This window comes from Sinocyclocheilus grahami, unplaced genomic scaffold, assembly GCF_001515645.1.
Source record: "Sinocyclocheilus grahami isolate Dianchi unplaced genomic scaffold, SAMN03320097.WGS_v1.1 scaffold358.1, whole genome shotgun sequence".
In the NCBI taxonomy this organism is placed as follows: domain Eukaryota; kingdom Metazoa; phylum Chordata; class Actinopteri; order Cypriniformes; family Cyprinidae; genus Sinocyclocheilus; species Sinocyclocheilus grahami.
Genome location: NW_015505537.1, coordinates 1,491,574 through 1,516,465, shown reverse-complemented (window position 1 = coordinate 1,516,465; position 24,892 = coordinate 1,491,574). Strand labels below are relative to the sequence as shown.

At 38.9% G+C, this 24,892-nt stretch overlaps 1 protein-coding gene across 4 annotated transcripts; it reads left to right on the top strand.

Annotated features, from left to right (window-relative positions):
- The first annotated feature begins 511 nt into the window (after positions 1 to 511).
- LOC107548955 (epithelial splicing regulatory protein 2) lies at positions 512 to 23,535 on the top strand. 4 transcript variants are annotated; one of them, XM_016229838.1, is made up of 17 exons: positions 512 to 675; positions 840 to 992; positions 1,476 to 1,604; positions 8,710 to 8,823; positions 9,181 to 9,295; positions 13,377 to 13,472; positions 13,594 to 13,648; positions 13,905 to 14,015; positions 14,301 to 14,433; positions 16,511 to 16,553; positions 16,993 to 17,294; positions 17,415 to 17,648; positions 17,738 to 17,936; positions 18,512 to 18,710; positions 19,592 to 19,775; positions 21,609 to 21,710; positions 22,255 to 22,331. In XM_016229838.1, exons 2-16 carry the CDS (start codon positions 861 to 863, stop codon positions 21,693 to 21,695), a joined length of 2,133 nt encoding a protein of 710 aa, XP_016085324.1. In that variant the 5' UTR covers positions 512 to 675; positions 840 to 860; the 3' UTR covers positions 21,696 to 21,710; positions 22,255 to 22,331. The 4 variants fall into 4 exon arrangements, with proteins under 4 accessions (XP_016085324.1, XP_016085323.1, XP_016085322.1 ...); XM_016229837.1 differs by lacking the exon at positions 21,609 to 21,710 and having other exon boundaries at positions 13,908 to 14,015; positions 22,255 to 23,535; XM_016229836.1 differs by lacking the exon at positions 21,609 to 21,710 and having other exon boundaries at positions 22,255 to 23,535.
- The last annotated feature ends 1,357 nt before the right edge of the window (positions 23,536 to 24,892 follow it).

The following is a 24,892-nucleotide window of genomic DNA, read 5'->3' as shown; positions in this document are numbered from 1 at the left end:
CTGCATAAACAACTACACGACCAGAATAAACTATCACAATCACTGATATTATGTGTAGCACAATTAATATCAATAGTCTAAAACTTAGTTTTGTGAGACTATGTGTTTGTCTAGTGAGAGTGGCAGAAACGAATATCAGCAGTTTTTGAGAGTTTATGGAAGTTTAATCTAAAATAAAACTTTTATTAGAGCTTTTATTCAGGGAGCTGATATCACGGAGTCTTAATCTTGTGTGAGTGTATGATTTTAAACATATTTGTATGTTTGCTTTTCAAAGTTTATTTGTTTCAAGGTAGGCCTACGTGCATCTTTTTACATAGATAAACCCGTATATATTAAACGGCGCGTCTGTATAGGTGTGTAGCAGCAAAGCAGGACAAATGAATTCGGAATCTTCTCTCTTACTTCCTAGCGCATAATAAACCAATCAGAACGGGTTACATACAATACGCCCCGCCCTCACCTTTACAAACCAGCCAATCAACGCGCTCCCCCGGGAGATTGACTGCAAACAGGGAGGCCGAACCACAACCAGGTAACCAAGAAAAAACGAGACCGCGAGAAAAGGCTTCAGGGCTTGATATGGGGTTAGCGTGAGACGAACCAGGACTTTTTTCTGCCTTCTTTACCAGTCAAACCAGTAACTCTGGATAGAGAGCACAAGTACTGCAACAGGTAGAGTCTCGTGCCGCACTCTCTCTCTCGTGTCCTTCTCCTGAAGTAATCTACTGTCCTTTCTCGTGTACTTCAATTGAATTTCCATTTCTTTTGTTTGCTTCTCTTGGAGAAAGGTGAACCCTCGTGTTACTGTTTTATTTGATCTTTGCTCTTAATTGTAGTTTTTACCCTTGTGGTCCCTGATGGCTTCGCACAGTGATACTCTGGTGGTGTTCTTTGGGGCAACAGCTGGTGCAAATGGGGGTAAACTGGGGTCGGATGAAAGGGAATTAATTCTCTTGGTGTGGCAAATTGTGGATCTACATGAGAATAAGGTACGGACCTTTTGACCCTGTTGTAAGGTCTCTTACTTTAAACTACCCACCTAGTAATATGCTAGTGTTAGAAACCACCTTGACGGCTGACATTCACTAACAAGGAGCGCTTTCAGAGAGTTTACATTGTGATTTACATTACAAGCAGCAGCTGTTTTATTTGATGGTCTGTTTGACAACGTGATTCGAGCATTATAATGTGGTCTTTTCAAGCCACGAGAGACGAAAGCGTGCCTTGTTTGGTGCATGTCATTGCCTGTAGGTCAGTGACCCTGCCGTGTCTGCTTTGCGTTCACACAAACACACTGCCTGAGATAAAGTCATCATCGCCATAGTGACTCGGTGTCAAACCCAGTGAGCTGCCTATCTAGACAGCATACTGTCTGTGTTCTCGACGGCCAGGTGTGTTAAAGGACGCGCCGATGAGAAAACCCGCTTGAGATGTATTGCGAGGCCCGTTGAAAGAGATGATGTTGTTAACAGGTGGGCAAGCTTAAGCGGACTCTAGTACAGCCGGACAGTGCGGATGTGTCGGAGCAGTGCAAGGAGGAGACCGGGCTCACGGCGGAGGAGCTGTGCAAGGCCGAGCCGCTGGAGAGCGTCCTGCAGCAGGTGAGAGACCATGTGTTTCTTTCTCGAGCCATGCATCTCTACAGTGTTTGTGTATATTATGGCCTTTCAAACAGCCTAGGGATGTTTGTAGTGTTCTAAAATCAATTAAAAGTCACATATATAGTAGTGTCTCCATTTTTTTTAGTATAGGCTGTGTGTCAGCATAAGGCAAGTCTTTGATATTGTCCACATGATTTTAGCGTTTTGCAGATTTTGGCTTGCTTTGTGTAATGTGTGTGTGTGTGTGGGGTTTGGGTGTGGGAAGGAAGGCACAGACACTCTGCTCTAGGGCAGAGTGCAGGTCTGGTCTTGTTGTGGACTGATGTGCTAAGCAGACATCTGGAAGACAGAATGTTTACCTGCGAATGCACCCACCTGAGAACCATAAATGTCAGTGAGTGAGCAAGAGTGATATGGATACAGAGAGATGAGCAGAATAGTAGAGAGTGGGATTAAAATTAAAACGAGTGAGCCCGAGATATATTCCTGTTTTCTGTTTCTTCTGCTATCCGTGTTAGGCTCATTTATCAAGCAGGATACAGTTTCGGGTTGCTCCTGAGTTTTGCAGGTATGTTTTGGCAAAAGACAGTTGTCACCAAACGTGTTTTTCAACCATGACGCAGAGAGAATTTGTTTGTGCTTGGTAAACCTGTTTCCACCCCCCACTGTTTCATAATGGACACCCTCTCATTATTGCCCACAGAAAGATATTTAGAGCTTGAAGTCTAAGCTCAGTTCTGGGACTAGATGTTTGTTGGAATTTATATATATTACATTTATTAAAGTACAAATTAGAACCATTAAAGAATGATTAGTCTAATTTAATACATTTTCTCCCATTTTTGTTATTGCATATCTTTGTAGCATTCAGGTTGTGGCATGTTATCTTGATTCAGTCATAGCCTATCCCCAGGGGGCTCTGTAAATATTAACTAGTGAAATCAATTTCTCCCTGCCTACCTTTCAGAGAGATAGATAGAAAGACAGGCGCTATCAAACCATTGGTTCAGTTCAATTCATTTTCCTTGTTGTTTTCAAAGAAATACAACCACTTCCAACAGGTGTTGGAACTAGAAGTGGGTGATACAACCAAAATCGTATTTCATGATGGGATTAATTTTATTTATCATATACTAAGATATAATCATAATATAGTTGTTTTTGTTTTAAGAACAAATCAAAAAGCAAATTACAAACAACAGGATACAATGTAAGAAAGATACAAATAATAAAAAATAGGTACTTTTCCAGGTACAGTAGATCTATTTAACAGTAGCATTCAAGTAAGACATTTTATCAAATGTAAATTAAAACTGCACATTCTTCACTGAATGAATTATATATTCACTGATTCTTATTAAAGCTACAAGAGCAAGCACTGCATTTTAGTTCTTTTTGTGGCTTATTGTGCTTAACTCTTCAACATCAAGCATGCACTTTTTCTCATTCATGTTTCTTTATCACTCATATGTGTCAACTTGAAGCAGTCCTGCGCAAATATATTCACACACCATGATGTGGCAATCTATCTCTAAACACTTTATATTGTCACCACGATATTTAACATCATAGCGCCCAGCCCTATAAGGAACAGTGAGGGGTTTGGGGAAGGGCTCTCACTCAGGACTTTGACCTGTTATCTTCAGTGAAAGATTCTTTCAAGACCTGTCCCCTACATATGGAATGGTGACACAACTAACATCAGTTTTCTCACTGTTGTGACTCACTGGTTGATAAAATTGTCCTCATCATTGTGTCTTGGTTAGGAAACGGGTATTTAGGAGGGTTTAGTGAGTTTTTATTCTGAGCTTTTGCGACTGATCTGTGCTGTGTGTATTGAGACGTGGCAACCAAAGTGAAACGTAGGGGGAAAAAAATGTATAGCTGCTGGCACTCACTGGGTGACTCGCTTTGGCTTTGCACCTGCTTTTAGATGCTAACTCTGTGGGAATGGTGAGGTGCTAACACCTGTGTGTGTGCGCAAGGGAGAAAAGACTTGAAGCAGAGTAAAATTGTTACTGTGTCCGTGAGATCATGAGTGTGTTTGTGGGAGAAAATGATCTTGGGTGTGTTTGAGAGACACAGGGTGTGTTAGAGAAATTGTGTTTTCTTCTGTGAGCTCGCTGACAAAGCACAGCAGGCTGGCAAGAGCATGTCAGTACCTGTGAGTGATGAGCAGAGAGCTTTATTTCTCTACAGACTGTCAATGTGAAGAGGGAGTTCTGGCAAATGCCTCTATGAAAGGATGAGTGACACGTTTATCCATGCTTTCATTCAGCCTCAGAAAGACTTCCCATCAGTAAAATGGTCATTTATAGAAATGAATTAGATGGATTTTGGGTCTCATGTTTTTACAGCATTGTATAAAGTGAATACAGAATGGAGTAATCAAATCCGGTTGTGACTGTTGCTTAAACATCCTGGTAGTTCAGCCGGCACATTCTGTTACCTTATCTAAAGACACTCTCACTTCACTTCACTTCACTTCATCCCGAACACACAGGTTGAGTTCTACTCAAAAGTAAGCATCACTATGCCCTACTAATTTTAGAGGGCAGAACGCTTAAAGTGAGTATAGGGCAAGACTGTTTTGTGTTTGCGTTTGGTACATTTTTCACAGAGACACGTCATTATCATTCAGTAAAACTTGAAAAAAAAAATTGAGCAGCATAGTTGTTTTCAATGTTGATGATAAGAAATGTTTATTGGGCACCAAATGATTTCTGAAGGAGCATGTGACACTGAAGACTGGAGTAATACCTGGTAAAAATTCAGCTCTGCCATCAGTTAAATATATTAAAACAGAAAATAGTTGTTTTATGTTGTAATACTATTTCACAATGTTACTGTTTTACTGTATTTTTGATCCAACAAATGCAGCCTTGGTGAGCATAAGAGACTTCTTTCAAAAACATAAAAAAAAAAATCTTATCGAACCTAAACCTTTGAACAGTAATATATGGAAGGAATATTTTCTGCTGATAGTTGTTTGGTTTCACAGAGACACGTCATTATCATTCAGTAAAACTTGAAAAAAAAAATTGAGCAGCATAGTTGTTTTCAATGTTGATGATAAGAAATGTTTATTGGGCACCAAATGATTTCTGAAGGAGCATGTGACACTGAAGACTGGAGTAATACCTGGTAAAAATTCAGCTCTGCCATCAGTTAAATATATTAAAACAGAAAATAGTTGTTTTATGTTGTAATACTATTTCACAATGTTACTGTTTTACTGTATTTTTGATCCAACAAATGCAGCCTTGGTGAGCATAAGAGACTTCTTTCAAAAACATTAAAAAAAAAATCTTATCGAACCTAAACCTTTGAACAGTAATATATGGAAGGAATATTTTCTGCTGATAGTTGTTTGGTTTACAAAAGCAATTTTAGATATAAAATTCACAGGTTTTAAAATGAATGGTAAAAGCTTGCCACCCGGGATCATGTGATCATAAATGGCAAAATAACTTTAATTAAAGCTTTCGTAGAGGGATTCTGCTGCTCACTTGCATTTTGAATGACTCTATAGATTGCATCCCTTTTCTTCAAGGGGGCAAAAATGCCATTTGGAATTCGGCCTCTTTGTGTACACACACATACACACAGAGCAAACATGGCTCAGCAGGACACACTGATTGATTGTCATGCCAAAGATCAAATTTCTCTCTCACTCTCACTGACAGTGGCAGAGGAGAATGTAAAACTGAAACTCAGATCAAGTTTATCTATCTTGTGTGTCTTATGCTAGCCATACAAACGCCTTTTCTCAATGCTGGAGTGGCTATTTTACTGATTTAGTCTTTTTACTTAAAGTAAATATTGCTCAAATTTTAAAAGTTTTATTTTTATAGAATTTTGATTTCCAGCCAGTGAAATGTTACCCTTCATATCTAGCTTTTTTCCTGGAGTTTGATCTCCCCTGTCTAATTGTGTGTAGGCACAGGGTGTGTCAGTGTGTTTTCGCAGAATGTTTGTGTAGCAGAAATTAAGTTTGCACTGAATTATTGCAGTTGCTAATTTGTGCAAGGTGGGGTTGTGTTGTGAAAACAGCCATGAATGCACAATACACAAGTGCACACACTCACAAACCCTGTAACAAGTGCAGCGCTAAGTGAATGCATTATTTTGTGTTTGTGTTATTACTGTGACTGTGTACTACTCAAGCCTTATTTGAGATTACTTAAAATGAGATGTGAAGCTCTTGAATTGTACTTTCAGAATTGTCAGGTATTTACAAAGTTAAGCCCTTAATGACTAACTGAAGCCTTGTATTTGCATGAGGTATGAAGATGGACAGGATATGTGGAAAAACAGCATGTCGCTGTCCAAGAGCGTGATGGTAATGTAGCTGCAGTTCTGCCTTCAGTTGTTCTCTATGGTTTGAGAGCTTTATACTGCTTTATTTCTCAAATTCTCCGATATTGCCAGCTTGTAGATTAGTCCGGTTATGTATGTTGCACTTAATCTTTTAAACTTTTTGTTAGCTACTGTATGTCTTGGTTGCTTTTACTTTTGGTTGCTCTGGGTAAAGGCAACGTTTGCTTGCAATCTTATCGAACCTAAACCTTTGAACAGTAATATATGGAAGGAATATTTTCTGCTGATAGTTGTTTGGTATACAAAAGCAATTTTAGATATAAAATTCACAGGTTTTAAAATGAATGGTAAAAGCTTGCCACCCGGGATCATGTGATCATAAATGGCAAAATAACTTTAATTAAAGCTTTCGTAGAGGGATTCTGCTGCTCACTTGCATTTTGAATGACTCTATAGATTGCATCCCTTTTCTTCAAGGGGGCAAAAATGCCATTTGGAATTCGGCCTCTTTGTGTACACACACATACACACAGAGCAAACATGGCTCAGCAGGACACACTGATTGATTGTCATGCCAAAGATCAAATTTCTCTCTCACTCTCACTGACAGTGGCAGAGGAGAATGTAAAACTGAAACTCAGATCAAGTTTATCTATCTTGTGTGTCTTATGCTAGCCATACAAACGCCTTTTCTCAATGCTGGAGTGGCTATTTTACTGATTTAGTCTTTTTACTTAAAGTAAATATTGCTCAAATTTTAAAAGTTTTATTTTTATAGAATTTTGATTTCCAGCCAGTGAAATGTTACCCTTCATATCTAGCTTTTTTCCTGGAGTTTGATCTCCCCTGTCTAATTGTGTGTAGGCACAGGGTGTGTCAGTGTGTTTTCGCAGAATGTTTGTGTAGCAGAAATTAAGTTTGCACTGAATTATTGCAGTTGCTAATTTGTGCAAGGTGGGGTTGTGTTGTGAAAACAGCCATGAATGCACAATACACAAGTGCACACACTCACAAACCCTGTAACAAGTGCAGCGCTAAGTGAATGCATTATTTTGTGTTTGTGTTATTACTGTGACTGTGTACCACTCAAGCCTTATTTGAGATGACTTAAAATGAGATGTGAAGCTCTTGAATTGTACTTTCAGAATTGTCAGGTATTTACAAAGTTAAGCCCTTAATGACTAACTGAAGCCTTGTATTTGCATGAGGTATGAAGTTGGACAGGATATGTGGAAAAACAGCATGTCGCTGTCCAAGAGCGTGATGGGAATGTAGCTGCAGTTCTGCCTTCAGTTGTTCTCTATGGTTTGAGAGCTTTATACTGCTTTATTTCTCAAATTCTCCGATATTGCCAGCTTGTAGATTAGTCCGGTTATGTATGTTGCACTTAATCTTTTAAACTTTTTGTTAGCTACTGTATGTCTTGGTTGCTTTTACTTTTGGTTGCTCTGGGTAAAGGCAACGTTTGCTTGCTATCAGCGCCGCCCAAATGATAGGAAAATTAGGCCATAAAGGGGCTATCGGTTTTCTTCAGACTCTGGTCATTCCTGCTCTGTTGTAATTCACTGCAGATTGACTTAAATCATAGAAATGTCATGTTTGATTCGTCACATTAAGTTAGTAGTTAAACCAGTTTTTTTCATAACTCTTGATCTGAGCTTGTATTAGTTTAATTAGTTTGATTAAAAAAACAACTGTTGATGTATGTGGTATAACCTAAATCTTACATCACAAGTCATTTTAATATCAGAGAAACTGTATATGTTATTTTTGCTGATGTAAATGTAACATTCATCTTATATACTTGCATAATATAAACTCTGCTTCATTCAGTGCCTTCCCTTTTAAAAGTGATTTTTCAAAATTGAAAATAAAATAAAAATGATTGGAGTACATTGAATAAGAAAACACAATTTCAGTGTTTCTAATTCAAAATTCCATATTTAATTGTGTTGATTGCGGTTTCTTTGCAGTTGTTTGTGAAATGTGCTAGCACTTTGAGGGAAAACATTTTCTACACTTTAAAAAAAATTTTTATTTATTTTTTATTATTAATGCAAGAACCGCTCTTAATAACACGTTCTTTTTCATGTTGACTTGTGTGAGACATGTTCTCCTTTGCATTTTCTCATTTCCATGTTTGTCACTCTCATGTGAATATCATAAAGCACTCAAATCAGTTGTCGTGTCATGGTCGTGGTGGTTAGCCTGTACTGCTGTTGGCTGATGCAGAGATGGATAAGTTTACTAAACATCTGTAATAGTTCATTAAAGAAATGTTTTTGCTTAAAAACAGGTGAATGTGGGAGCCCCTATAGCTGTGAGTGAGCAGGTGGTGTGTTTTTAGAGCAGGACAAACGCTCTTCATTTGTTTTGTCATCTATCTCTCTGGTCATGTGAAATACTTTATCTGAAATGTATGCAACGGCCATTGCTCACTTCCTGTATTTTCACCAAACCAGTCTGACCAGCTGCTTAATCTTCAAAACAAGAAAGCACACAGAGCAGCATGTGTACATATTACTACATAATGTGGGTGTCCTCTGTGCTGCCCTTGACATTGTAGTGAAAGTTCAGTGGTTTAAGCTTAACCTTGTGTTGTTTTTTTTATTTATTTTTTCAAAAAAAAAGAAAAATTCTCACTGATCCTTCTCAACAGTGTAGATGTAAAGGGAAGTGAATCTAATACCTACCTGTATGTAATGCTGTGGTGTTTTAGAATAGAAATAATAAATTTTTGCGCCATTCTTTCTCTGTTTTTCACCGTTTCTGTTCCTGTCTCTAGTTTTATCAGTCGGTGTCAGCTGAACTGAAGTCTCTGGGCAGAAGCTCCTACACACTTTGTGTGGATGGACCACTGCTTATCCAACAGGTGCTGCACCCCGAGGCCTCCAAAAAGGTAACACCCTCCTTCCAAAGTCCAAACACACTGTCATCCTTGAGTATTTGCATTTAATCCACCCTTAACTAAGGCTATTGAAAACTGAAAAGGAAAAGCCTAGGTGTGTGTGTGTGTGTATTCTTCTGACATTTCTAAATTAGCTGTCAGTCTGTGGTATAATCTGTTTAGCAGCAACATGTTATAATCTTTACAGGAATGCGGTGCTCCTCCAGAGGACATTAAAGTGCCCTCAATCCATTCCCTATCTTTTCCCTCTTTTTTTACCGTTTGATCTCCTCTGCCCTTCCCTCAGGCTTTTCCTAAACATTTTCTAGTGTGCATCTCCCTCATTTGTCTGAGTGTGTTTTGTTGTAGAATCTAGTCCTGCCAGAGTGCTTCTACACGTTTGTGGACTTGAAGAAAGAGTTTCACAAATGCTGCCCCAACGCAGGCCCTGTCAAAGATCTCACTCTGACCTCCATGCTGGACTGTATCCTGCATATGCTTTGGGTTTTACAGTGCTATTTGTGGAAAGTGGTGGTCCAAAATTTATTTTTAATTTTTTTCAAATACCAGTATTTAAAGATCAGGGGCAGGGCCCGTATTCTTAAAGATTCGAAGAATCCTCTCAGAAAGCTCCTAATTTAGCTTAAAAATGTCTATGTAGGAGTCTTTGCTTCAGAGCGATTCAGGACCAATCTGAGAGCAACTCTCAGCAAGGAAAAGACCTCAGCAAGGAAAAGATCATCTTAACGAGGAGGCGGGGCTGACCCATTGCTACGTATGACACAGTCACAGAAGACTGTGATTGGTTGGTTGTCCCAAGAAGTAAGAAAAGAGTGCTTTAGGGTTTATTATAAGCCTTCCTGTTTTACCACAGGGTGTCCGTGGGTCCTTAAAAAGTCTTAAAATGTCTTAAATAACGTTTTCCTAATATAAGGCCTTAAAAAGTCTTAAATTCGGATTCGATGGGTCTTAAATATTTTTGGTCTCATTACCGCTAAAATATCTTAAGTCTGACGGACCTAATGACTTTACAATCACTGGACAGACCGACCCGCGGTAAGTTACTGCGCCATCAGAGAGAATACAGAATACAAGCTCGCGCTGAGGCTCACTCTGTTTGTCTCGAGACTTCAGAACAAATGAGCGTGACCGCGACACATAAACTCAGAAGAAACACACTGAGGTAAAAATTCAAGATGTTTAGTTTATTCATAACATGAGTTAAATAACACAATGACAAGTGAGCTATTTTACTCAATATTCTCACAACGCAAAAAAACAAACAAACATTCAAAACACCTACAGTGCACGCATTACGTGAAGTCTAGCGCTCTGCCTGATCACTGCATGATTCAGTCTATTAAAATACATTCGGAATGATCACAGCATGATAACACACTCAATCAGTTGAATGAATGACTCAATACTCACTCATTAAGTGACTTACCCCCACTTACTGGTAGTTCAGTTGAGAAGTTTGTTGAAAAGTATGCATTTTTCCCCTCAACATTTCTTATTTGTATACTCATAAATGCATTTAAAACATTAATCTCATAACATTATTTATTGCAGTTGTAATTATTGTTATTTGCAGTGTAAATAATTTAATCTGACTGGTAGCAGCCCTGTATTGTATATTGAATTTATTGATAAATTGTAATAATTTGACATTTAAGATGATGCATACATCTAAAAAGGTTAGAAATAGGCATTTGTAAAGGTAAATATGCAGATTTAAGTATGTAAAAGCTGATAGAACACTGATGAAAATATTGCTTCAGAATAAATAGTTTACTCCACCAAAAATCTCAGTGATGTAGTTATTTTGCAGGGATATTTTGTATGGAATATTGTTTGCTGCCATGAAAAGTTCACTGTATATTGTAGTTATAAATACCATTTATTACAGCATTGATTTTTTTTCTTTTTAATTTATACACATTAAATATTACATTTATGTATGTAATAAAATGTGTATTTCCATTACAGGTTTAGGTCTTAAATTTCATATAAGGTGGTATTAAAAAGGTCTTAAATTTAACTTGTTCAAGTCTGCAGAAACCCTGTACCATACTCTCTCACACGCATTATATATATTCTTACTTTTTTTTTATTTACCATGCTGTTAATGTTGTACTTAAGGTACATTTGATAGGAAACGAACAGTGACACAATAAGGTTCTGAAAGTGCTGTAATTGTTTGTGTGATCACTTTGCTTGTAGAAGGTTATGACCGACCCAAATCATCACTGCTACAAAGTTGCATTTTTCCAGTTGCCAAATATGTTAATGTACAGCCACGTTCACACAAAACACGCGCAGTATGAACTGTACAACTAGTTGTAGTACAGTGCGAGAGAGCCGCTCATGTGTGGTTTCACTCTGGGTAAGTTACTAAATAACGCGTTATCCACTGAAAAAAGTAAAATAAGGGATTACTTTTCATTTTTAGGTAATTTACAGTAATTTCAGTTACTTATAAAGTATTTGCGTTACTGTAAATAATTTAAACCGTTCTAAAATCAATATTGAATTTGAAATCTAAATGTATCGTCTAAAGCTAAAATTGAATGCAGCGTCTTTAACCCTCTGCGTGCCGGCGTGTTCTCTTGCTGTTTTTCCTGATAAGAGAGAAAAGGACCTAAAATACCCAGATACAGATAAGACTAAAATCAATTGAATCTGTAAATGGTATACTTTTATTTGTGTACACTGACAATAACAACAAAACATTGTGCTTTTGTAAAATAAACAAAACAAACAGGGTGTGCTTTCTGCTGGTTTGTTCTCTGTGAACAACTTTCTGAAACGTGTCACAAAAACGAACCTGAACTCGGCGAATACTTCTCTCTCTCTCTCACACACACACACACACACACACATATGTGAGATATGTCTATGGTTCATTTAAAAAAATGTAGACGCTTCAATTTTTCTAATTCAAATCAAAAACGAATATTCTCTGATTATGTAATAATAATCTAAACTAAAGCGAGGTACAGTTTTTCCCGTCTCTGAGCTCATTATCTGCAGCCATACCTGCGCGCAAACGCCCTCATCACCTAGATGCAAAAAAAAAAATTCCCGATTCATCTGCTTGTCATTGTTTTTGGAAGAAGACTTGAGAAATAAGCCGGAATTTACCTCGGAAGAACAGCGCGATCTGACGTGGCTTTATTCAGCGGAGGAGATCATTTCTTACATTAGTTAACATGTTATTTTTTAGGCTACATAAACTTGTACGCATTTTACTAGTTGTGCTTTTCCTATCTTGCCAAACTGAAATGTGTGAAAGAGTAAAATATAATTGCTTTGAAAAGTTTAATGCTTACAGCTTGATACATGTACCCCTGGTTTCACAGACAAGGCTGAAGTCTAGTCCCAGATTAAATAAATTTCTGAGCTGTTTTAACTGAAAGAAACTTGCACTGACATACCTTAAAATACCATTGTTTTATCTCGAGATGCACCAGTAATGTTTTCTTCTGGCACGTTTATAAAAGTTACTTAAATTTACTTTTAAACTTTTTTGTTATTTGGATATTTTGCAGAGTAATTATATTTGTTAACTAAAGGTGGTTACATTTTTTTATTAAAATGCTTAAGTATTACAGTTGTTTTAAAGCTAAAAGGCTAAACTATTCCATGTTTAACTCAAACTGAAATAATTAAGTTTAATTTCTATGCATCAAGGTTTATAGGGATTAACGATTCAAATGATTAAGTTACTTATTGAGTAATTAAGTTACTTTTCAGACAGAGTAATTATAAAAGTAATTTAAATACAATATTGATGATGTAATTAGTAATAAGTAATTAATTACTTTTTAAAAGTAACTTACCCAACATTGGTTACGGTGATGGAGAAATGAGCTGTACGTCATCTGAAGGTTTTAGATCCAGTCACTGTTCTCCACTGGAGCAGTTTCTGTCAGTTTTTTTGTTCTGTGCGTGACTCGAATGCAATGTCATGCGCAAGATGCAGAAAGGTCGGATGTGCGTGCATATATGGGCTTGACTCTCGTTGCACATTCATACAGACAGTATTCAAGACGCTGCTGTTTGAACGAGACATTTCGAGACCCACACCTGTAAGGAAATGCGGTTGTCAATTCCTAAAACTGACAATGTGAACGTGGCCATTATTAATGTAGTGATTGCTTTCATTTCTGTCCCTATGGCATTTTTAAACCGTGTCGGAGATGTTAGTCTGTCTCTAATATCGGTCACAAACATGATCACTGCACAATCTAATGTATAGTGTCATGCATTCACTTTTTGTTGATTTTCTCTACTGTTAAAGAAACCCTTAAGCCTCTTAAAAGTCCTCGTCAGTACTCTTAACAATTTTGGACCTTAAGAACTCTTTTAAGGGTTAAGATGTTTTCTGAATTACTTTAATTCTAAGAGGAATTTTCTTAGAATTTTGTAATTAGGAGAAACTCTTTGCACTAAGAATTTTCATGAATACGGGCCCAGGATTATAATACGATTTCAGCATTTTCAGCTGTTTTGGTAGGAATATGTGCATTCACATATGCATATGACCTTGACATTGTTGTCAGATGTGTGTGTTCCTGCAGCGGTGGAGCAGGAGGCCGGAATGAGGGAGGTGAAGAACATGGTTCTGCTAATTCTGCACCTCCTGACTGAGCCTTACAGTGAGTCACTCAGCATAGTGGATTGATCCGTGCAGTTTATATACTGATAAAACCTTACATATTTGCTTTTATGCATAACTGATCATGTGATCTTATAATAACTGAGTTTTTTTCTTTGTAGATCACACATTCTCCACTTTTGAGACTGTAAACTACAAGTTTGAATCCGGAGCATGGTATTTACTCATATTTGTCATAGTTTGATTTTTATTTATTTTTTTCTGATATGTTTTGTTTGTCTGAGCAGTGAGGAATTTCCCTTTTACTGCTGTCCAGAATGTTCTTACTTTAAGAGCTGATGACATTGACCATAAGTTTTCAAATACATCTGTGGGGTTTCCCATTATAAGACTATGTTTGACTATGGTCATCGCCCATAAGAATTCTGCTAAGCATGAATGATTGTTTCCTGTGTGTGTGCATGGCTTCCAGTAGTAAGACAGAAGCTGTGGACAGCGAGACGGTCATCAGAGCTCGTGGGTTGCCATGGCAGTCATCTGATCAGGACATCGCTCGCTTCTTCAAAGGCCTCAACATTGCCAAGTGAGATTACAGCTCAGCTTAACACTGAAAGGCACACTCGCAATGACATGGTGCATGCACTCAGAAAAGACCCTTAAGTACACATTAACAGTGTAATGCAAAACTCTGAAAAACCTTAAAGGCATATCTAGCCAAATCTTACATCAGGACTTTCACTAGTGGAAAAGTAGCTTTACGTGGAATGTCCAAGCTGATTTATCATAAAGAGTACATTTTAAAGGATGCATACTAAATGTGTTGTTTCTCTGCCTTTGTTTGATTTTTATGGGTGTGTGTTTGTATCAGAGGTGGCGTTGCACTGTGTTTAAATGCTCAGGGCCGGAGGAACGGGGAAGCTCTGGTGCGCTTCATAAACTCTGAGCACAGAGACATGGCACTCGAGCGACATAAACACCACATGGGCAACAGATACATTGAAGTAAGTTCACCTCCTCAAAGCATCCAAAACATACTTAATTTTACTCTGATCATCTCAAAAAATGCATTGTGCAACAACACTCCCTTTTAATCTGAGACAGTTCTGATTCTTATATGCAACAAATTAAATGGATACTAGGCTTGTGCGAAACTACATATTGTCGTAACCGACTAGTGTTTGAGTTGTCAGATGCAACAAATTTAGAGACCCCACTTTCTGGAGAGTTTACTTTGACAGTCTAACAGCATGCTAAAGCACAGCATACTAAAGAAGCTGCATCTCTGAGCTTATTCCCTTTAAAGTATTGTTGTTGTTAATTTTAAAGGTAAAATCTGAAAAATAACATACAGTGGGTACGGAAAGTATTCAGACCCCCTTAAATTTTTCACTCTTTGTTATATTGCAGCCATTTGCTAAAATCATTTAAGTTAATTTTTTTCCCTCAATGTACACATAGCACCCCATATTGACAGAAAAACACAGAATTGTTGACATTTTTGCAGATTTATTAAAAAAGAAAAACTGAAATATCACATGGTCCTAAGTATTCAGACCCTTTGCTGTGACACTCATATATTTAACTCAGGTGCTGTCCATTTCTTCTGATCATCCTTGAGATGGTTCTACACCTTCATTTGAGTCCAGCTGTGTTTGATTATACTGATTAGACTTGATTAGGAAAGCCACACACCTGTCTATATAAGACCTTACAGCTCACAGTGCATGTCAGAGCAAATGAGAATCATGAGGTCAAAGAAACTGCCTGAAGAGCTCAGAGACAGAATTGTGGCAAGGCACAGATCTGGCCAAGGTTACAAAAAAAATTCTGCTGCACTTAAGGTTCCTAAGAGCACAGTGGCCTCCATAATCCTTAAATGGAAGATGTTTGGGACTACCAGAACCCTTCCTAGAGCTGGCTGTCCGGCCAAACTGAGCTATCAGGGGAGAAAAGCCTTGGTGAGAGATGTAAAGAAAAACCCAAAGATCACTGTGGCTGAGCTCCAGAGATGCAGTCGGGAGATGGGAGAAAGTTGTAGAAAGTCAACCATCACTGCAGCCCTCCACCAGTCGGGGCTTTATTGCAGAGTGGCCCGACGGAAGCCTCTCCTCGGTGCAAGACACATGAAAGCCCGCATGGAGGACTCCAAGATGGTGAGAAATAAGATTCTCTGGTTTGATGAGACCAAGATAGAACTTTTTGGCCTTAATTCTAAGCGGTATGTGTGGAGAAAACCAGGCACTGCTCATCACCTGTCCAATACAGTCCCAACAGTGAAGCATGGTGGTGGCAGCATCATGCTGTGGGGGTGTTTTTCAGCTGCAGGGACAGGACGACTGGTTGCAATTGAGGGAAAGATGAATGCGGCCAAGTACAGGGATATCCTGGACGAAAACCTTCTCCAGAGTGCTCAGGACCTCAGACTGGGCTGAAGGTTTACCTTCCAACAAGACAATGACCCTAAGCACACAGCTAAAATAACGAAGGAGTGGCTTCAGAACAACTCTGTGACTGTTCTTGAATGGCCCAGCCAGAGCCCTGACTTAAACCCAATTGAGCATCTCTGGAGAGACCTAAAAATGGCTGTCCACCAACATTTACCATCCAACCTGACAGAACTGGAGAGGATCTGCAAGGAGGAATGGCAGAGGATCCCCAAATCCAGGTGTGAAAAACTTGTTGCATCTTTCCCAAAAAGACTCATGGCTGTATTAGATCAAAAGGGTGCTTCTACTAAATACTGAGCAAAGGGTCTGAATACTTAGGACCATGTGATATTTCAGTTTTTCTTTTTTAATAAATCTGCAAAAATGTCAACAATTCTGTGTTTTTCTGTCAATATGGGGTGCTGTGTGTACATTGAGGAAAAAAATTAACTTAAATGATTTTAGCAAATGGCTGCAATATAACGGAGTGAAAAATGTAAGGGGGTCTGAATACTTTCCGTACCCACTGTAATTAACAAAGTGACCATCTTGATCCATCCCTAATTTTCATCTGATTAATACAATTATATACAATCAAAGGCATGCAGTCCACTCCTATGACACTGACACTGTATTTTTTGTTTTGTTTCAGGTGTATAAAGCGACTGGGGAGGAATTTCTGAAGATTGCAGGAGGTGAGTCATTTACATGAAGTCTTGAGTTGTAATATGAGCAGACACTTTCCATTTGTAGATAAATCCCTATCCGCTATTCCCAGGTGTGTGTGTGTGTCAGTTCCTCAGTTTTACCCCCTCTGTGGGAATGAAAGACTCTTTGTGAGTCTCTTCTCCTTGCTGACTCATGTAGGGCAGGTAGAGGGGGAAACTCTATTCCCCTTTCCTCCTGCCCCCCGCTCTGGCCAGGCCACAGAGAAACAGAGCCGTTCCCTCAGGGAGGAAGATGGGTCAGCAGCCTCTGAAAAGCCTCACACACAGCAGGTGTAAAAGAACAGCGGCCTGCCGAGATATCATTACAGCGCGTGTGGATGTGTCTGCTGAAAGGTTTTACAGCAGCTGAGAGTCTGTCTGATATTGTTACCACTCGCCATTTTTAAATGTCCTCATCTTTTGACAGGCACGTCCAATGAGGTAGCTCAGTTTCTTTCTAAGGAAAACCAAGTGATAATCCGAATGCGTGGGCTTCCGTTCACTGCTACTCCTCAGGATGTTCTGGGCTTCCTGGGCCCGGAGAGCCCGGTGACGGATGGGACGGAGGGGCTTCTGTTTGTGAAGTACCCAGATGGACGTCCCACAGGCGACGCGTTTGTTCTCTTTGCCTGTGAGGAATATGCCCAGAATGCCCTGAAGAAGCACAAACAGATCCTGGGCAAGAGATACATTGAGCTGTTCCGCAGTACTGCAGCTGAGGTCCAACAGGTACAGATGATTTATATTTAATCAGAGCTAAAAAGGAAAAAAAAGCTGGTGTGCATGTGTATGAAACCAACATCTTGTTCTTCATTGCTGTTTTCTTGACCTTTTGTATCTTCAAACTAGGTTTTGAATCGCTACATGTCCACTCCATTGATCTCCACACTTCCTCCTCCGCCTCAGATGGTGTCTGTACCCATGTTAGCCACGTCACCCTTCATCACCACCGGCAGCACGCGAGACTGCATCAGGCTGAGAGGTCTGCCGTACACTGCCGCCATCGAGGACATCCTGGACTTTATGGGAGAACATACCATTGATATCAAACCACATGGGGTGCACATGGTCCTTAACCAACAGGTGACAGAGGAACTTAATGAAATTAGAAACATCAGGTGTTTCTAGAATGACCCTTTGGCCCTTTTTTTTTTTTTGGTTTGTCTTTTTAGGGTCGACCCTCTGGTGATGCCTTCATTCAAATGAAGTCGGCTGACCGTGCGTTTATGATGGCTCAGAAGTGCCACAAGAAGATGATGAAGGATCGTTATGTAGAGGTGTTCCAGTGCTCCACTGAGGAGATGAGCTTTGTGCTGATGGGGGGAACGCTTAACCGCAGCGGCCTCTCGCCACCTCCTTGCAAACTGCCCTGTAAGAGACTGTCTGCTACTTTATGGAGCTTTCTTTTTTTGTCAAATGCTTGTTGGAAACCGCATGATAAGATGAACTGCGCTGTGAATTTGGGTTCGTATTTAGCGTGAGCCAGCAGCTGTAATCTGTTCCTGTTCAAGATATGCTGATCTGTTTGCAGTGTTCCAACCTGCGCTCTTCTGCTCCTATCAGCTGGGCTGTTTGAGATTAGATTTCAGTTTATCTACAAGAAAGCGGTGTGAACACCTCTGTCACGAATCTAAAGGTGCAACATTTTGGCATTTTAGAAAGGGCAAGCCTGTAGCGGCACTAAAGGAAGGGCTGCTTACCCTGTAATTTGATTTGGTTGTTTGATGTATTGTGAGCACATACGGCCCATTCTCAAGCCAAGGTCAGAGGACACAGTAATTGTCTCTGTGCCAGTTAAGCTAAGTATACATGACATTCACACACTCCTGCAAGGTCAGGTGTGTGTGTGTGTGTGTGAGAGGGAGAGAGTGAGAGAGTGAGAGAGATTTAGCATGCCCACATGGTGAAAATTTATTTTTAATAAAGCACTGTCATGTCTTTCTCAGGTCTCTCTCCACCAACATATGCTGCATTTCCTGCGACTCCAGCTATGCTTCCCACTGAGGCAGCGTTGTATCAGCCCCCCCTGCTGGCCACTCCAAGAACTCCACAGGCCCCAGCACACAACCCTGTACCTGCTTTAGCCTACTACTCTCCCCAGCTTTACATGAACATGAACATGAGCTACACCACTTACTACCCCAGGTACAAGGAGAAGACCCATATCTGTGCAAAGATTTACCTAATTTTTACATGCCACTTTGTTAATTGGTTATTTTGTCTGTGGCACATAGTGGGGTTGAATTTAGCTGTGCAATTTATTTATTAAACATTAGCATATTTATAATCACCATTTAAAAAAAAAACAACAAAAAAAACATGAACACCAATGTTCAGTATAGACATGTATTAGTAATAATAACATTAATAATAATAATCACCACGATCACAATAACTATGGTTTCAGCAAGTAATATACACTACCATTGTAGGTGTTAAAATTTCAGTCTATTTAAAAAAAAAAAAATTCCTGCTATTTTGAACTTTGTGTTCATCAAAGAATCCTGTGGAAAAGTATCAGCTATTTCCACAAGATGATTAAACCGCACAACTGTTTTTAATGATAATAATAAATGTTCCTTGATCAGCATATTAGAATGATTTCTGAAGGATCATGTAACAGTGAAGACTGGAGTAATGAATGCTGAAAATTCAGCTTTACCAACACAGGAATAAAATACATTTTACAAAATATTAAAATAGAAAACATTTATTTTAAATTGTAATATATCTTTCCATATAACTGTTTGTACTGAATTTTTTTTTTTTTTTAGCAAATCAATGTTCCTTGGTGACCATGAGTTAAAAAGACTTCGCAATTCCAAACTTTTGAATGGTTGTTTGCTTCATAAGTCTTATTGAAACATGTGGTCAAGACAATCAGCTGTATTACAATTGCTTCAAATGTACTCCTCCATTCAGGATGTATAATCCATGTTATAATATGATTTGTTAATGCGTCTATTTTCTATTATGGAAAACCTTTTTTTCCTCTCAAACTCGTCTCGTCTCTCTCTGTTGACTAGTCCACCGGTCTCTCCCTCCACGGTGAGTTATTTTGCGGCCCCGCCGGGTTCAGTAGCAGCAGCTGTGGCCGCCCAGCCTGCCCCTTCCATCCTCCCCCCTCAGCCCGGAGCACTGGTGCGAATGCAGGGTCTGCCATACAACACGGGGGTCAAAGACATCCTCGGCTTCTTTCAGGGATATCAGGTGACTGACTCCTCATTTCCACTACTCACTCATTCAGGTTCTCGAGTTCAAAAACAAGAAAAAAAAAAAAAAAAAAAAAAAAGGGTTTCCTGAGCAGCACACCTCTCACCTGAGATTTTATCAGGAACCTGGTGCTTTCTTGTTTTTTTTATGCTGAATCATTATGTACATTTTTTCCTCTCATTAGCTGACACCCGATTAGGTGGAGACGTCAGAGGATGGTATGACACCAGCACTCGGAGGAGGAGGAAAGAGGGTTGAGTTAGATGGAAATGAGTGATGCTTTGTTTTGGGCACGGGTCTGTGTGTACTTTCTCTCAAAATATATAAATGTATAGCCATGGAGATTTTCTAGATATTCTAGTTTATTTTCTGTTGTGTGGTGGGGTTGGTAAAACTGTGCTCAGCATGCAGCACCCCTGCCCTCTCCTCTAAGGCGTGTGACGCTCTGAGCTGTGCGTCTAACACTGTTCACAAAGCGTAGCACAGTGGCGCGTGTGTCAAATGCCGAGTTCAGGTTTGACTCCTGGCTGAACTGATGAAATGGATCCGAGCCCAGTCCACCCTCCAAGTGTGCTTTTAACCTCTGATACAAAATGCACACTACGGGCCTCTGTGTGCGGGAAGTGTTTCTTTTTTGGCAGGTGGTCTGGACCCCCTCTTTCTTTCCATATCTATAGTGCATTCATGCTTGGACATCTTATGTGCAACCCAGTATGATGCATACTTTTTATTTCTGCTGTACAGTGTATTGGGGTGGTGTGTTAAATGCATATGTTTGGACATACACTGGTGTCACCTCTTAGGTTATGATAACGCACTGCACTTCAGATCTGTTTGAAGAGCCTTGCAAATGAACTACATTTAGTATGCTCAATACTCTTTCCTTCATTTACTTGTAGTTTTTTACATTTTCAAACATGCAGTAGACATAGGGGTGTGAACATATGTGATCTGATAATGATTTAATTCAGGTTTTTGCTTTTTAATGTTATTGTGGAAATCATAACCCAAACTTTTGGATGTTAGTAAGATTGATCGCTTGCACTTAAATGTTCTAAAATATTTATATTTCAAATAAATGTTCTTTTGAACTTCCTATTAATCAAGAAAATCCTGAAAATGTGTCATGGCTTACACAAAAATATTAAGCAGCAAAACCCATTTTAACATTAAAAGGGTTACTTACAAAAACATAACTCTTAATGAATTCTAACTTTTGACTGGTAGTGTATAACACACACAATATCCATTGTTAAAAATGGATATGCTCACCAAGGCTGCATTTATTTGATTAAAAATACAGTAAAAACGGTAATATTGTGAAATGGTTAGAATTTAAAATGACTGTTTTCTATTGTGAAATATAATGTACTCCAGTGATGCAAAGCTGAATTTTCAGCATCATTACTCCAGTCTTCAGTGTCACATGATCCTTCAGAAATCATTCTAATATGCTGATTTGGTGCTCAAGAAACTCAATTTCTTATTATCAATGTGTAAAACAGTTGTGCTGCTTAATATTTTTTTCAGGATTCTTTAATAAATAGAAAGTTCAAAAGAACATATATTTTAAATGGAAATCTTTTGCAACGTTATAAATGACTTTACTGTCACTTTTGACCAATTGAATGCATCATTTCTGAGTAAAAGTATTAATTTCTTCAAAATAATTTTTTACATCCATTTAATAAAAAAAAAAAAGCACATCTTTTTACACCCCTAGTAGAAATGCATACTTCTGTACATGTATGAACATGGTTTAGGGAAGTGCTGATTGTTGTGAGTGTAACGTGAGGTCTGTGGCACTGACTGTGGCTCATTGTGCTGTAGTACGCTCCTGAAGATTACAGCAGCTTGCTTGGAGTGAGTGATCAGGGCCGGAGTCTGATTCAGCCAAAAGAGTGGCTTTGTCTGTAGGGCGAGCCTCTCCAGGTAAGCTCCCATGAAGCCCCTGTGACCTGAACCCATCGCTTGTGCATGGACAATACTCTAACTCCTCCCCTCACTTCCACTGCTCTGGGGTGACCTCCAATCAGAAGTGGAATCCTTAATACCCTCTTCTGTTTTCATATCTTCTGTAAATCTTCACGCTCTGCTTGTTGCATAATCAATCCCAGTATGATTTATTGAGCAATGTGCTGCTGTTTTGAGAAGCTTCCAGATGTCATATAATGCTCTTTCTCTCTAATCTAAGTGGTTTGGGCTTTGAATGTCTTGTTCGGGTAGCATCATTGTTCTGAACTTACTGCAAGTCTCCTGCCTTTAAAAGGGTTTCCTAAGTGTATATACTCTCATTCATTTTCAGGTGATTTGATTGATTTGATTAATCCAAACTCCAATCCTCTTTCTCTCCCTAGCAATTCAGTTCAGTGTGTATGCATGATCTTGACCTTTTCTGACCTTATTGTAATACATACCAGTGGTTTGGCTTTTGTAAAAAAAAAAAAAAAAAATTCCCCCTTTCTTTTTGGTGTAGCTCCAGGCGGACTCTGTGCTCATGCTGTATAACTGGAGTGGTCAGCGTAGTGGGGAGGCACTGGTGACCTTCCCCAGCGAGAAAGCAGCAAGACTGGCTGTAGCCGAATGCTCCAATGTTCCCCTCTCCGGCCACCCCATCCGCCTGGTCTGCTGTGAGTGACCACACACTGACCGCGACACCCCCCGAGGGAGGACCGCACTTCACCCGTCTTAGCCCTTTCTCCCTCATTACCTGTCTTGGCTTTTCCGACAGTTGTCTGAAGACTGTTGTCTACACAAAGCAGAAGGGGACCTGACACAGAAGCACTGTGTATATATATATTTTTTATATACACATTTAACCATCTTAGTAGCACTGCCTCACTGCTTGTGTGTGTGTGTGTGTATGAGAGAAATTGAGATCAGTGGCATGCATGCTGAACTCTTCCTGTGTCTTTTGATGTCAAGATCTCTTCTGTCCTAATTCAAGACTTAAAGTAAACTTATAACATTGCAAGCCATCAGTTTATGGATCAAGAGATCTTCCTGTTATAAACCCAGCTGGGCAGTCCACTAGGGAACCAAAGTGCAATGCAATACTTATTTGCCGTTATGGATAAAGGAATGATTTGAAATACAGTGAGATTGCAAGAAGCCAAATAGATGCTTTAAAAAAAAAACTGTAAGACTGTTATGCAGCACATAGGATTAAAAAAGGGCATGATGGTTTTCCCCAGTGTACCTCTGCACTGTTTGGCCTTTCGACTTCCTTATTTAATAAGGGTCAGACCAAGTATGTACTCCATAGACTTGCATGAACTAATTTTTAGTTTAATCCATTCGAAAAGTGATTTTTTTTAATTTAAAGTAAAAGATGAGTTGTTTGTGTAATCTACGTTCATTAATGCTCGTTCCTTAGATGAACTGAATCGATAGAGGTGTGTGTTCTGTTGCCCCCAGTCAGACCTCTTGAGTGATGTGCAGACTGAACTGTCCGAGGTCTTACCTTGTTTTGGACTTTATCATTTTTTGGAAATGCGGTCTACGTCTGTTCTTTTCTTCTGCTACTAGACTGCTTGAATCATGAGCTTCATTTTTTCTTTTTCTTTTTTTCCATGACCACATTATCTGGAGTGCAATACAAGGCTGAACAAAATGTCACACCTCTCTAGTGAAAGAAAGGACATTTTTTCCCCTCTAAAATGTATGAAATGTTTGTGTGTTTAAAATGTGCCTCTTATATGCGACAAATAAATTGATATTGCTTTGACATAATGTCAAAGTGGTGACTATTATTATTTGGACCAGCTTTGTGTGTTATTGAAGACCACTGCTCTAATCTTCAGTCTTCTTGACTCCAAGGTGCCCCATTGTCCACAACAATTTTATATGACTTCCATGTTTTTCATCATTTACTGGATCAGGGTTTAAAAAAAAAGGGCATATATCGGGTATAAAGTGTAATTCTATATATATATAGAATCACACTTTATACCAGATTAAGTATTTTAGCGCTTGACAAATTCTGTCCATTAAAAATGAGTGGTGGGTCCCCAGGACCAGGATTGAAAACCACTGAGATAGAGGCTCCCTATTGGGCCCTGCCTGAGAACCATAGAATCATTAAAAACCATTCATTCAATGGATATGCTTAAAAACTGATTCATTCATGAATGAAACAAGGTTTTGAAATTAATTTAATTTTGAGTGCCATTTTACAAGGTTCAATCGACAATCAGAGCATCAAATGGGTAACACTGAAGCTGATGTTTCACTTCATAGAGATCAATGCCCCTTAAGTGCTGAAAGGATACTACGACAAAGATAACATCTTTCATCTTCTGACAGCTGATGGCAAACTGATGTTTTTTCATGATTATATGACTTGACCTAGAGAAAGACAGACCCGGGTAATTGCACACCCTCATTTCCACAGTCAGCTGTCTCTCTCTCTCTGTGTATTATGAGTATATGAGAGTGTGTGTGGAGCAGCCTGAGCCCCACCTCTACCTCTCACACACACAGAGATGAGATGACAAGAGGCAGTGCGATCGGCTAAAATATTGGTGAAATTAACTTTTCATGTAAACAAACACCCATTTAAACACAATGGGCAATATACTAAAACGTATCACGGTCATGTCCATATATCATGTGGTGATAAGTTGTAGTAATTATCGTGACAGCTACTAGTTCATAGTGGCTGCTCTGTTCTCCAAAGAGCCCTTATGAGCTCTTCACGCGAATGTTTAAAAATGGCGGCAACTATAAAACACACCTACAGTAACTTGAACTTTAATATAATTATCAAAACCAGTCAATTTTAGGTTAGTGTCAATATACAATAAAATAACGTGTCAGTTTATGATAACAAAAAAAAATTTTTGTAATGATTCAGCGGATCCCCTGCAATTACGTGACGGACCACTAAGGGTACGCATACCCCCGGTTGAGAAACACTGCCCTATAACACGGAATCAAATCAATAGTTTATAATTGAAGCATCCCTGGAATAATTACTCATACTAAAAAAAAAAACGGTAACACTTTACAATAAGGTTCCATTAGTTAATGTATTAACTAACATGAACAAACAATGAACAATACATTTATTACAGTATTTATTAATCTTTGTTAATGTTAGTTATTGAAAATAC

What these genes read in the sequence shown, in the direction of transcription:
- LOC107548955 (XM_016229836.1), top strand. Translation starts at nt 861, where the DNA reads ATGGCTTCGCACAGTGATACTCTGGTGGTGTTCTTTGGGGCAACAGCT. An exon ending in TGGAGAGCGTCCTGCAGCAG is followed by an intron (nt 1,605 to 8,709) that starts GTGAGAGACCAT and finishes TCCTGTCTCTAG; the next exon opens with TTTTATCAGTCGGTGTCAGC. An exon ending in AAAGGCCTCAACATTGCCAA is followed by an intron (nt 14,016 to 14,300) that starts GTGAGATTACAG and finishes TGTTTGTATCAG; the next exon opens with AGGTGGCGTTGCACTGTGTT.